Raw genomic sequence first — 14066 nt, forward strand, 5'->3', positions numbered from 1 at the left:
CATCACGTAGTGATCTGGCACTGTGCTAGCACCTTTACACAACTGCCACCCTGTGTACACTATTGTCATTCTTAGACGAGTCATTTCAGTGACTTGCCCAGGGTTGTGTAGCCAATAGCTGGCTGGACTGGCATGGAGCCAGGGCTTCTGACTGCAGGTCCTTTACTTTTTCCCCATCTCCATTCAGGAGAAACAAATGTTCTTTTTTTTTTTTTCCTTAAGCAGCAGAGAGAAAAGGACATTCGGTGCTGGGCAGGAGCCACAGTGAATTAGCAAACTGCCCTTGCTGCTTCTTTTCCAACTTACAGTTAAGTCTGCGGCTTATTCACTTTGGATGTCAGATGTCTTTACTATCAGGCTTTATGTTCGTGCTGGTTGTCCTCAGTGAGTAAACCTGCTTTTTCCTGCTTCTGTTATCTGTGGGGGTTTTTGCCTCTGTGACCCATGCTGTAAGCCGGGCTCACAGGTGGCTTGATTGTCTTGTCTTTCCTTTGGATATCATTTTCTTTCCCCTTCTCAGCCTCTCTTTCTATCCCCTTGTCATCCTCTCTGTCCCTCCCTTCCTTTCTTGCTTTTCTCTCAGCCAAAATGTCATCTGCCTTCCTCCAGGCTCCTGTGTTCCCATAGACTGCTTTGCATATTTATATGTTTACCATTTAAAGGTAGTTGAGGCAAATCTCAGAGCTGTTTAGTAATGTTTTTATCTTTTACCATTAGTGTGAAAATACGAAGCTCAATATTCTCTATATAAACATACTATGACTTTCCAGTTATTTTCTTAAAATTTAAGAGTGTGAGGTAGATGTTTTTGTGAGCTATTCAAGAATGATGTTAATAGATACTACTTACAACAAGATGTACAACCTGAATGTTGAAAAAAATACAACTTTGTTTCTGCTGTACTGTTTTACAAATAATAAAATTCCAAAACTGAATCTTCCACTTCATTTAATTATTATCAGGAAAAGCTAGTAATTTTAATGTTTGAGTCATCAGGCTGACTCACATGTAGCAGAGTTACTAGATTTTATATTGTACCATTGAAAAGATATCTGTGTCTTCATATTTTCACCTAATTGTCAGAATGCACGGTTCAACCCTAGCTTCCATGAAAGTGGGTTTTACGTTGTTAGAGGGTGGGTGTAAGCCACCCTTTAACAATGTTAGAGGGTTTTAGGAGAGGAATTGGAAAATTATTTCTGAGCACCAGGTCTGCTGTGGGGGGTCCTGACTCCTTCCCTTCCTGTGTGGGAGTGGGCTTGATCTGGGGGCAGTCCATGAAATCTCAGGGAACAGATCCCCATAGGCCAGAAGCAAATGGAAAGGAGGCTGGCCATGGGTCAATCCTTTATTTATTTATTTATTTTTTAAAGTTTTTTTTTTTTTTTAATTGATCTTGGGGGAGGGGAAGGGAGAGAGAGAAAAACATCGATTTGTTATCTCACTTATTTATGCATTCATTGTTGATTCTCGTATGTGCCCTGACTGGGGATCGAACCCACAACGTTGCATATTGGGACGATGCTATAACCAACTGAGCTACCTGGTCAGGGCTGGGCCAGTTTTTTAAAACGTCAAGTCCCCCAGGGACCTAAGCCACAATTCACTACAGACCTGGTTGTCTGGGACTGGTTGTGCCAATTGAGGAGATGATTAGAATCTGAGGCTGAGAGGAGGGGCTGCTGATGGGAGAACTGAACAGACATCTCCTTAGTATGTTTGCTTGGAGAGGTCACCTTGGGTGTTACTTTTGGCAGCATTCGAGAGAAGAGATTCTCCCACCCAAACTTCTTATGGCATAAATTTCCATTAAGTTTTACAACTCAGCAGCATTCCATTTTGAGCCATATACATATCTGTCTAGAAATATTCTGAGAATGTTTGTTTTCACTTGAACATTCAGATTCCTAATGTTGATAAGAAGCCAGAGTTGAAGCAGATGCTCCCAGAGGAAGTTATAGGAAAAGAATCCATAAACACCTGAGAGTCCTGACAGGGCACTCCGTAGGCTGATGAGAGAAGTAGAGTTGGTTCAGAGACCGAGGAACAGAAGCGATGGCGGGTGGAACCAAAAGTTGAGAAGCTTGTTCAGAGAGCATGAGGGTCCTGAGAAAAGAAAGTGAAGCTCTTTGTGAACGTTACAAGTTTGGGAGACAGAACTTAAGAAAACCCTCAGTACCTCCTATAATAAATCAAAACACTTTAAGGTCCCTCTTCCTAAAACGCAAGAGGTTGGTGGCATTTGAACATTGAAAAATAACTTGTAACCTTCAGTCCTGTGAATTCCACCCTTGTAGGGCTTTCACATCAGGGGAAGGAGAGAGTTAGGAAGCTTTCAATTTTTTCAAGCTCTTCAGGTTTCAATCTTTACATCTCAATCTTTCATTTGCTTTGGTGTGAGGTAGGGATCTAGCTTTTTTTCTATTCCTTTCAGATAGCAGTTAGCAAGTTATCCCAGCAAAACGTCTTGAATAGGCTAATCTTTCCCTACTGATATGATCACCCACCTTCAAAATTCTACTTTCAAACAACCAGCACTGTCAGATGCCACACCTGGTCAGACCTCAGACCTCAGCCCCTGTGAATGTGGGGTATCCACAGTCCTGGCAGATTACTATCCTGGCCTCCTGAATAGTGGTCTGCTGGCCAGCTCAGTGTCGGCAGTCTTGCCGTCTTTTTTTATGCAGCAGATTTGTAGCTATTTAAGTGCTTTGTTTTATTTTGCTTGTGTTTGACAATGGGAAGGGGAGAAAATCAAGGTGCTTGTACTTGTAACACAAAGCAGGCCTTCTAAATACGATGCAAGGTAGAAATCATTTCAGTCTCAAAAAAGTGACAAGCCTTTTTCTTTAGCCAGGTGCTTATTGGACTTGAGCTGGTTACTGAGGGTATGACTGTGAAGGAGAAAAGCCAAATTGAAGAATACAGATATGGAAATAAGTTATTTAAGATTATCTGTGTAGGAGAGGGGATCCCTGGTCTGAAATGGTGCCACAAAAATCATAAAGATGATTAAAACCTTCCCCAAGCAAAACTGGATTGAGAACACACCTGCTGTGGTGCCTCAACTGACCACACTTCTCTTCTGTGTGCCTGCGATTTACGTCTATGTGTAACATGTCTGAAGTGAACCTGTGGTCAACCCCATCCTGACACCTAAAAACAATGCAAAAGGGATAAACATCCACTCAGTTATTTTTCAGTCCGGTTCCACACGTCAATAACCATCTATCCCCTCTCAACACCTGTATGTAAACCTTCACCAAGTCCTGTTGACTTCAGCTGCTGAAGTACCTTCTTAAATCATCACCACCACCACCCTAGGTCCGGAAGGCCTCCCTTGTGCCTGAACCATGCTGTAGCCTCGTAATTAGTCTCTCTACATTTACTCTCACCTTCTAGCCAATTCATTTTCCATGTCACAGCCAGAGTAATCTTTTATAAATGAAAGTCTGATCAGGACAGCATCCCTCTGATTAAAAACCCTTCAGCATCACCCCATTGTTCTCATGGTGGCCACAGGCTTCCATATGGCCCACCCCAGCTTTCATCGTGTTTTCCTCATACTGGCCTGCCTTCAGACTCCTCTCCTCTTTCTGCTCCTTCCCACCTGGGAAGTGGCTGCAATGCCCCATGCAGTCCCAGAGCTAACTCCCCCATCCTTAGGTTGCAGGTGAACCTTTCCTGCCCACAGCTATGCTTTCATGTTGCTGTGTGACATGTGCCTCCTTCCCTTGTAGTACTTATCACAGTGTCTAGTCATGCATTGAGTTTATATGATTAGTGTCTATTTCCCTCACTGGACTGTAAGCCCCATATGTGCCAGAACCACATCCATTCTTGCTCATCATTATATTCCTACTGACTATCACAAATTCTCAGTAAATTTTTGTTGAATGAGGTTCTTAATTTGCCTTGTTGACAGCCTAACTTGGTGAACAAAATTTCTTCAGGAATTCTTTATATTTTAGGGTAGATACTGTTGGCCCAAAATAGTTTTCATTTTGTATTTTCATTTATAGATTTATTGTGCCCATGATATCAATAAAACGCTCTTTCAGTGGAATATTGTCTTCTGCCTTCAGAGTGGGCTGCGTTTGTCTGGCTTGGGATCTGACTCTTCAGAATTGCAGAGGCTACAGATCTTTGAAAGCAATCAGATCTATAGTGCACACATTCCATTTCACTGTCTGCCTGTAGCATTGCGTACAGAGGTGATGCTCAATCTATGTTTATTTTGTTTATTATATATTATTTTAATTTGAAAAGCACATAACTATATTTGGAGAAAAGGGAAAAAATCGTCTGTAACACTACTCAAACTCAATTATTGTTCTAATATTACCTGTTGGTCTTTTTATATGCATTTTTAACATTGCCATAATCACAGTGTACATAACATTTTATGTCCTGCTTTTATTCCCCTACATAACCTTGATGTTCATTGATCATTCTATTGTGTACAAGCGTAATTTATTCAATTCAACAAGCATTTATGAAGGATTACACTGTGCCAGTCACCTTCCTATGTGCCTACTACCATCAAAGAAAATACACAGATTTTATACCCTATAATAATAGAATATTATAATTCCGAAGCTTTTAGTGACATTTTTACTTCACAGATATATTGATTTTGTGACATCTCTTCATCTCAGAATGAGGACTATGCAATACTTTTCTCCATTTGTTTAATTACTTCTTTCTTCATTTATTCAACAAATTTATTATGGCTTACTGTGTGCCAGGCGCTATTCTATGTACTGGAGATACAGTAGTGAATTCAACAAAGTGTCTGCATTCTGGTGAGAGAAGACAGACAATGAGTGAATGCATGCATGAATGAGTAGATAAGTAGAAGAGAAAAAAAGTTAGGTGAGAGAGATGGCTAATGGTGTGGGGGAGGGGCTGCTCTTTTGGAAGGTCAGGGAAGGCTCTTGAATGGTGACATTTGAGCAGAGACCTAAATAGCATGCAGGGTGAGCTGTGCAGCTGTCGGGGAGATTTTTCCTGGCAGAGAGTCAGCAGGTACAAAGGCCCTGAGGTGAGTGAGTGCTTGATGTTTGCAAGGAGCCAGTAAGGGAAAAGGGTGAACAGGAGCTGAGGTCAGTGAGCTGGGGGTAGAGCCCTGAGGAGTTTTAGAGAGTCTTCCAGGCCATGGCAAGGCCTCTGGCTTTTCCTCCAAGTGAATGGGAAGTAGTGGAATAGTACATGCCCTGGCTTGTGCTTTCATAGGATGCCTTTGTTCACCAGCTTTCTCTGTTCCTTCTGTGTCACCTTCCAGATGACTCTGTACCAGAACCTGGAAACTTCCTTTCAGACACGCACGATGCAGTCATAATGCAAAGTCCGCACTCCTTATGCATAAATGTGTAGGCAGATAGTCACACCCTGTGGTATCACAGATTCAGATTTGGTAATCACTCTTCCAAAAAATTTTACATATTTCATACACTTGAAAAAATTTATAATTGAATTTCTCAAAAAATTATTGACTGGTTGGTTGATTTTAGAGAGAGGAAGGGAGAAAGAGAGAGAGAAAACATTGATTTGCTATTCCACTCATCTATGCATTCATTGGTTGCTTCTTGTATGTGCCCTGACCAAGGATCAAACTCACAACCTTGACATATCAGGACGATACTCTAACCAATTGAGCTACCCAGCCAAGACCGATAAATTCTCATTTCTTTATCTTTTGTTCATTTGAGAGAATTTTCTTTTCTGAAAAGAATGACCAAATATATTTTCCAGACTGTATAAAAACTTATCCCATTAAGGCTTACTATCAGTTTTGTAATTATAAAGCATGCTTCAACCCCTGACATTCTAGAAATGAGCTATTTTTGGAGGGGAGAGTTAGTTAACCTAATTATAATCTGCCTTGAGTTGCTCTATGGTTAGATCTGTCACATGCCAAAGTTAGATCCCATTAGTAGGCTTAAAACATTTATTTATGAAAGAACAAACTGTTACAGGTTGCTTAGGATAATTGATTTCTTTTGTTTTCTTTCTGTTACAGGAGGAGACATCACAGCTTTCCCAGATTGGGAGGAAAAATATGGAATGTGTTTTACCGCTGACTGAACACAACCAAATGAACTGGACTGACAGTAGTTTGAAAACCAGCAGTTAGCAGTTTGTTCAGGCTCTAACATTGTCCAGCACTTTCCAGAGCAAACTCACTGTTTACAAGAACTCTCGGCCTTACGACGTTTATAACCTCAAGCTTCGTTTATTTAAAATATTTCTGCAAAGAAAAGTGCCCAGAGCCCACTTTCCAAAATGGCCGTGGATGGGTATTTGTGGATGGTCATTTTAGGCTTTATCATAGCTTTTATATTGGCATTTTCTGTTGGTGCAAATGATGTTGCCAATTCATTCGGTACTGCTGTGGGCTCCGGTGTAGTGACCTTGAAGCAGGCGTGCATTTTGGCTTCAATATTTGAAACCACGGGCTCAGTGTTATTGGGAGCCAAAGTCGGAGAGACCATTCGAAAAGGTATCATTGATGTGAACCTCTACAACGAGACAGTGGAAACACTAATGGCTGGGGAAGTTAGTGCAATGGTTGGTAAGTAACGTGATTCTTTATACCTGTGGGAAGTGTGTCCACTGGCCTTCTTCCCTATAGTGCTTTTGTCATATCCATAAATGTGTTTGTTTCTTTAACTTTGCAAAAACTGGTTTGATGTTTTAACTTTGCTATTGTCTTATTTTTTGCTTTCTGCATTTTAATTTGATTATGTTTGTTTAGTGTTCAAATATTAAGCAAACACATGTTCTTAAATGTTTAGCAATCCTGGTTGTTAAAATAGATTTCAGCTGAGTACTTTTTATAAAGTACAGAAAAAGGTATTTGTAGGGCAGCTCTTATTAGAGAAATAGTGAGCATGTCTAAGAAAATGTCTTTGAAAGATTTACTTAAGAGAGTTCCTTTAAGGTTTATTTCTGTTTTTTCATGGGTCTTTTTTTTTTAATCAATTAGGACGCAGTTGTTTTTGAAAACTTGGATGCCAATAAAACAATATTTATTAATTTAACTTGTATTCTCAGTTTAAGTTTTAGAGCAGTTTCCAAGAAAATCGTAAGCGTTTGTTTCAAGAAATTCTGGGCTTTTATAGCCTTTGTAATCCTCTTGTTGGCTTTTGTTTTGCTTTTCTGATTCCACCTCTGGACGCTCCATTTGGTATGCGTGTTGTGTTTTCTAGTCAAATGGTCATTTGTATGCCACCTGTGGGTGTTTCAGGTTGTCTAGATGAGAGAGAAGTGCTGAAGGCAGTGAAGTATGTTAATGGGAGATTGGGCCGACAGTGGGATTTCTCCATTGCCCAAGGTGACGGTAGACCCAAGCACTGTGGGGGCGCTTCCCTCACTGCCCTTGCTACAGCTGAAAAGGAGACTCAGGCAGAGGTGCCTGGAGTGCAGCTGACGGGATTCTCTCTGTTTGCCTTGAGGTAGAGATGACGGCACAGCAGACAGCTGATGCATTCCGGTAATTTGGTTAGGGAGGAGAGGGATAGAGAGGAATTCTACCACCTTCTGCTTCCAACAGGACATATCCTTCTGTAGGAAGAGTCCTGCAGTAGGAGGTAAGATGCTGGTGTACCAAGAATGCAGCTACATTTCACAGGTCCTTCCTAGTTAGTTATTGTCACTGGCATTGTTTAAGCACCCAGGATGTGGAAACGATTTGCCAAATTTAAGATAATCCATCATCTTTTTATTACAGCAAGTTAGTCTGAGAAGTTGTTGAGGCACTTGATCTGAAGCAGGCCAATGTACTAAGGTATTAAATACAACTAAGTGCAGTGGGTTGGTAACATACGCTAAGGAGTGCCTATGTCTCAGCTGAACATTTTGTGTTTTAAAGATGTAAGGTTAACAATTGCTTTCATTCCAACAGCTCTTGTATTGATTGAATCTTAACTTCAGTGAGCATATATTTTTTATTAAAGTCAGATAAATTGAAATTTCTCATAGAAAAATAACAGTTACTTGTAAAATTCACCCTTCTGTAGCTGTGATAGATGTCTAAGACATAATCATATTGACCTGAAATTAAGATTTTTTTCAGTCCGGATGATGTGGGCAAGATATGTTGAAAGCAGGGGAGAAATAAAGAAAAACACTGATAAAATTAAATATTTACCGAAATTTCTTCTTTCACTGGATGAAACTTGAGGAATGGTGTGCTTATTAGAGACTTGTTAGTGAGGCCACACTGAGGGCCTCAGAGCAACAGAAGGTCTTGTGAGCGGAGCTTATGCCACTGCTTGCTTACTTTTCTGTGTGGGCAGTAGTTTTCCCACCCCTGGCCTTGGCTCTTTACTGAAAGAATGAAGAATACTTACCCCAACTAGTATTTAGGTTAACCAAAGCAATTTGGGGTTTTGCTGGAATAACTTGGTTTTGTTGGCTTTTCGTTCTTCCTTCTTTTCTTTTCTTTTCTTTTCTTTTCTTTTCTTTTCTTTTCTTTTCTTTTCTTTTCTTTTCTTTTCTTTCCTTCCTCCCTCCCTCCCTCCCTTCCTTCCTTCCTTCCTTCCTTCCTTTTCTCTTCCTCCTCCCTCTCCTTCTCTTCTACCTCTTCCTCCTTGTCCTTCTCCTCCCTCCTCCTCCCCCTCCCCCTCCTCCTTCTCCTTTGTATGGTTACATGAATCTCAAAGTCCATTTTGTTGGGAATTTATATAGATTTTCAAAATTGGTTTCCTTACAAATGGGAGCTATGTAAATTTAAGATGATGGTATAATTATTATTGACCAAAATCAAATCTTCAGATGCCTGATTATCTCAATCTTCCTCTTCTAAATTCTCCATCCATCTCTTCTCTCCCTCTCTTCCCCTGTCCTTTTATTCTGTTCTATTTGTTTTCTCTTCTCTCTTTTAGAAATTTCTTCCTAAGCCCATGGGTCTCTGTGCTTTCCAATAGAGTTGTGGTGGTGGTGTTGGTTGGGTGGAAGAAATTGTTAGTGCTAGCTAAACTTGTTGAACCAAGTTATCTTTTGGGACTCTAGCTCAGCACTAAAGCAGTAGAAAATCCACTTAATATGAAACAATCAATGGTTCCAAAAATCTACTGAGAATCCAAAACCCACCACCTTGCCATAGAAATACCCACACCCACATGAAGAAGCCATCATCTCCTTGAACCACACTAAGAAGTACACACTCCCCATAAGGCTCCGTCCCTGCCCATAACCACTGAGCCTTCCCCCTGCCTGCACTCACTCATGCCTGCCTGCCTGTTTGCCTCGATGGTAACCATGAACCTTGGCTCTGCCCTTCTATTGCCTCAGCGATGCCCGTTTGCCCCCCCCCCCCAACATTTGCTAGGCTTTGTCTTATGCCTGCATCCTGTACTTAACCCCTTTCCTTTTTGTAGGCTAACATATATTTTTCTAGGTTAAAACACATTTCTCTTTCTCACTGTTTTTCTTAACATGAATGTAATCCTCCATGCCTTCAGAAATTCCTGGGGTTAGGGAGGCCTCTCACCCTCTCTCACTTTGTGAGGTCCCTGCAAACACCTGCCTCCTTTTTCCCTCCTCTCAGCTGCTCCTTCACTTCCTTCACTCTTCCCACTGGCCTCCTGAGTCTTTCCTTCTTCCTTCTCAGGCAGCTCATTCTCCCTACCTTTCCTTACACACCCTCCTGCTCCAGGATATACATTATAAAGTTAACCAGAGAGAGGACAGCAGCTTTCAGGAAGGAAAAAAAATCTCATGGTCTCAATCTTGTGGGTGACTTTATACCATGCTCTTAACATCACTAAATCATTTTAATTTTGGTAAAGAAATCATAAAGTTTGTTTTTTAAGTTCTGGTTCTATGCCAGGGGTGGGCAAACTTTTTGACTCGAGGGCCACAATGGGTTCTTAAACTGGACCGGAGGGCCGGAGCAAAAGCATGGATGGAGTGTTTGTGTGAACTAATATAAATTCAAAGTAAACATCATTACATAAAAGGGTACGGTCTTTTTTTCTCAATAGTTTTATTCATTTTAAACGGGCCGGATCCGGCCCGCGGGCCGTAGTTTGCCCACGGGTGGCCTATGCCGTGAAACATGCTCCAAACTCTGGCTGTATTTTTAAAACAACTATGTAGTCACTGCAGAACTCAGGGCTTAGCTGCGAAGGCTTAAGGAATTACTCGCCGGGAAGCCTGGGCGCAGCCAGGGAGCCCTTGTTACCAGATAGGCAGCACAGGCTGGCCCCTTCTCCTTCCAGCACACGCTTCAGGGACAGGCACGGGGCCGCAGCCCAGGGCAGCTCAAAGGTCAGCATGCCCAGTGCTCGTGGAGCAGCTGTCAGCCTTGCTTCACAAACGGACCTGCGCAGCCTTTAACGATCCTTGTTAACTCAGATATTTTTGAGGAAAATGCCAAGGATCTGCTTGAAAGTGCTGCTGCTGCCAAGCAACCAGATTTCCAGAATTAACATTTGGGATTAATAACGGGCCTGCTTATCCGCCAAACCCTTGTCCCCTTCAGCTCTATATGAACTTTTCAACAATTGTGTTGAGAGTGATCCCTCCCAGCTGATGCTGTTAATACTCACTGCAAAATCTGATCTGCTTATGAAAATATCTGAACTATAGCCTAGAAAAACATTAAGCCTGAAAAAGAGTGGTGAAATTGAGGTAAAAGGACAAAAAGCCACAACGAAGGGCTCCTCTTAACTCCCAAGAAGTAGAAGACGTGAGAACGTGTAAGGCAAAGCCCCATCATTCCAGCAGGGGCTGAGAGCAGAGGCCCAACTTTGGGTTAAATATCATAGTTCCTTCTCACATGAGAGGCAAGAATGAAAAAGCAACATGGTGGTACACGCTCTCGTGTACAGACTAATTCAACAGCTGATATTTAGCCCTCCTCATTATGTGACATTCAGGCCTAACTATGGTGAAATCTTTTCCCATGTGCAACCTTCCTGGTTTCTCTGTTTATTCAAGTCCTCAATCTCTTGCTTGGTCTTGGCCACACTTCACATCAGAGCAAGGTCATTATCAGCTCCCTTACCTAAATGTGACAAGGGCAGTTAGTAACCGGCATCGAGAGACTTTTCTTTAAATAAATGAACATTTCCCTTCAGTGTTGAAGACTTTTTCTTGGACTCAAGTTAATTGAGTAATTTTGTCGTGATATTAGCGCTTTGTAAAGGAACCACCCACAGAAAATGAACCCTATGGGTGTTGCTGTGGAGAACAGTAATTTGTATTTCTTCCTTTTGTGGCTGTTGGAGATGCTGTACCTCAAGCATGTCAAACTCAAAGGCTAACACGGGCCAAATAAACAAGGTTTAAGTTTACATGGGCCGCAAAAAAAGCAAAATCTTCAATTTTCATAGAAACATAGGTTTATTTAGAAAAGTATAGTATAAAATAGAACAAAAGCAACGATAAAATTAATGTTTCCTTACATACCATTAGATTGGCTGGGCCACAAAAATATTCTCTGTGGGCTGCCTGCAGCCCGAGGGCCATGAGTTTGACATGCTTGCTGTACCTTATACCTGACTTTTTTCTTTTTTTTCATCTTTCCACTTCTAGGTTCAGCTGTTTGGCAGCTGATTGCATCCTTCCTGAGACTTCCCATCTCAGGAACTCACTGCATTGTTGGTGCAACTATAGGATTCTCACTTGTTGCAATTGGCACCAAAGGTGTGCAGTGGATGGAGCTGGTCAAGATTGGTAATTGCCATTTTCTTTTACCTATAAGAAGGAAAGTTTACATTCTCTAGCGTAAGTTTTATTAAAAGTTGCAATTATATTTTTCCTTCAAATGTTAAGGTTTAGAAGACCTATGTGGGTAATATAGTTTTCCTTAAAATTTCTGTATTGTGAACTATTATGTGTTAGAGAATTTTTTTTTTTTGCCTCCAAACACTCCTTGAAATGTTACATTGTCATCAGCTTTGAAAAATCAAGATTTATCTATTGTTCCCAAACAGAAAAGAAATTTATCTCATTGAAATCAGTCTCTAGTCAGAGGGAAATTAGGTCCTAATGAGGAAAGTACCCTTAGTGTCTAGGAGTCGGAGTTCATGGTTATGGGGAAGCCTTGAAATGAGCCCAGTGTTATTGACCTCACTACAGTCAAGAAATGGCCCAGTCTGCCTGTGTAGAGGAGGCGCTCTCGTGTTCCTTTCGAGCTGTAGGCTGCTCAGCAGGTCTGTTTTAAGAGGTCTGGCAGCTTGCTTCCTGGCCCTGGCTCTTGGTAAGAGGGAAATCCATTCAGCCCCATAAGCACCAACCTGCCTATTGTAAGAAATGCTCTCTCCCCATCTCCAGCCTCTGGGTTGCTTGTCCTTTTAAGAATCACAGTGATCTCAGGAGCTCTAGGTTGAGTTCCAAACAGTGACTCAGATGGCCCGGAAAATCAGTTTAGATCCCAGGCTTCTAGAACCATGGTTCTCAACTCTGTCTGCACATTAGAATTACCTGGGGGAGCAATTTTAAAATATCAGTGCCCAGGCCCCATTCCAAATGTTTTAAATCAGAATTCCAGGGGTGGAGCCAGAGCGTAGCTAGTTTTGAAAACTCCCCAGATGTTTCTTATGTGCAGCCAGAGTTGGGAACTACTAGGCCAGAGGCCGTGTCAGGATGACAGTCTCAGGCTGGAGGTAGAAAGTGAAGTGGAAGGTGGCCCACCTTTCAGAGCACCTTTATGTTGGAACAAGGACCAGGTCTCCATGTGGACTGATGAGAACAGCAGGCAGAAGGGGCTCGCGGGGTCACCTGCTGGATTATGTGCTGGGTTTTGTGGGACCGTGCCTGTGTCTGTGCGGAGCTGTGCATGGGTGCATGTCAGCTCCACCAGGGCAGTGGGCTTCTTAGGGTTGAATTAAGATGAGTGATTCCAGGAATATTTATGAATGTATATGCTGTATATTTGTTATAATTGTATTATGTAAATATGACTTGAATTACGTAGAATTTCAGCATTCATTATACTTTTTTTTTTAATTATTCAGTTGCTTCTTGGTTTATATCTCCACTATTGTCTGGTTTCATGTCTGGCGTGCTGTTTGTACTGATCAGAATTTTCATCTTAAAAAAGGTAAGTGAGGCTGGTTTTTAAAAATTAAAAGTTTGAGCACTAATTTTGGCTCTACTCAATAGAAATTAATTGTGAGAGAGGGCAGAGGAATACTTGTATATTTACATTTTTAAGGCACTGCACCCAGGAGTTAGAATCAGACTTTACTATAAAATAGGAGGAAAGATTCAAGGTAGAGTACCCGGGGTACCCCTGAACCCAGCATTGCAAATACTGTTTCTCTCCCTGTAATTGCGTTCATGAGTTTACAGTCCCAGGCATTGTGCTTGGACCTCAAAAAGGAAAGGTAGTCATTTCCTGAATGCGAAGCAGAATAGAGTGACATAGTGTTGGATTTTGAATTGACTATTACTAAAAACAGCTAGAGAGTTCCTTTTCCCAAATGTAAGGTGTTTTCTTTCTTTCTCTTTGTTTTAATGAAGAAAGCAAGCTTGAGACACTGACTTTTTCCTTTCCTCAAAAGGAAATACACCTATTGGGAGTGTAGTTTATTGGAAATAAAATGAGATTAAAATTAAAACTTACTGAGATTAGCATTCTAGAAAAAAATCGATTGCATTTTTTATCTGACTGTCAAGAGGTTGGTGCAGTGTTTGATCAGCCCTAAGGCAGGCCTGGATCACTGGGTTACACACAGGCCGGGCACCTCGGGATTATACCTTCCTTCAGCTGTGCTCTTGCTTAAAGATGCACTGTATTGCCTTGGTATTGTCTGGTATTCCGCTGAAGGGCTCATTCTCTTGGATAAATGCAAACTTACCATTTCTTCTCCTGGGTGCCCGCCATACTAATATTGGTTTACATCTTGGAAGGTGCCACCCCTCCTGCCTGCTAGCCTTCACCCTTTGTATGTCCTCTGCCTGGAACCCATCCCTTCCTGGCAAACTCCTGCTCCTACTCAACCTCCAGGTGTCACTTCCCAGGAAGCCTTCCCTCTCCCACCCCACCTTCTGCTTGGTTCCTCTCTTGTATGTCCACAGCACTGTGCACCTGCTCATCATTGCACTCTCGT

General features: G+C 41.7%; 1 protein-coding gene across 9 annotated transcripts in view; it reads left to right on the top strand.

The window, feature by feature from the left end:
* The window catches only part of SLC20A2 (solute carrier family 20 member 2), a 96136-nt gene that overhangs the window by 47560 nt on the left and 34510 nt on the right, over positions 1-14066 (top strand). For 8 of the 9 annotated variants that reach the window (XM_059685281.1, XM_059685284.1, XM_059685285.1 and 5 more), the window contains 3 exons: positions 6023-6574; positions 11545-11685; positions 12969-13054. In XM_059685281.1, coding sequence (XP_059541264.1) covers positions 6286-6574; positions 11545-11685; positions 12969-13054 — 516 coding nt within the window. In that variant the 5' untranslated portion in view covers positions 6023-6285. Of the gene's footprint in view, positions 1-6022; positions 6575-11544; positions 11737-12968; positions 13055-14066 lie in introns of those variants that run through there. The other variant, XM_059685287.1, reaches the window with a different exon arrangement.

Source organism: Myotis daubentonii, chromosome 2 (assembly GCF_963259705.1).
Source record: "Myotis daubentonii chromosome 2, mMyoDau2.1, whole genome shotgun sequence".
NCBI classification, from domain to species: domain Eukaryota; kingdom Metazoa; phylum Chordata; class Mammalia; order Chiroptera; family Vespertilionidae; genus Myotis; species Myotis daubentonii.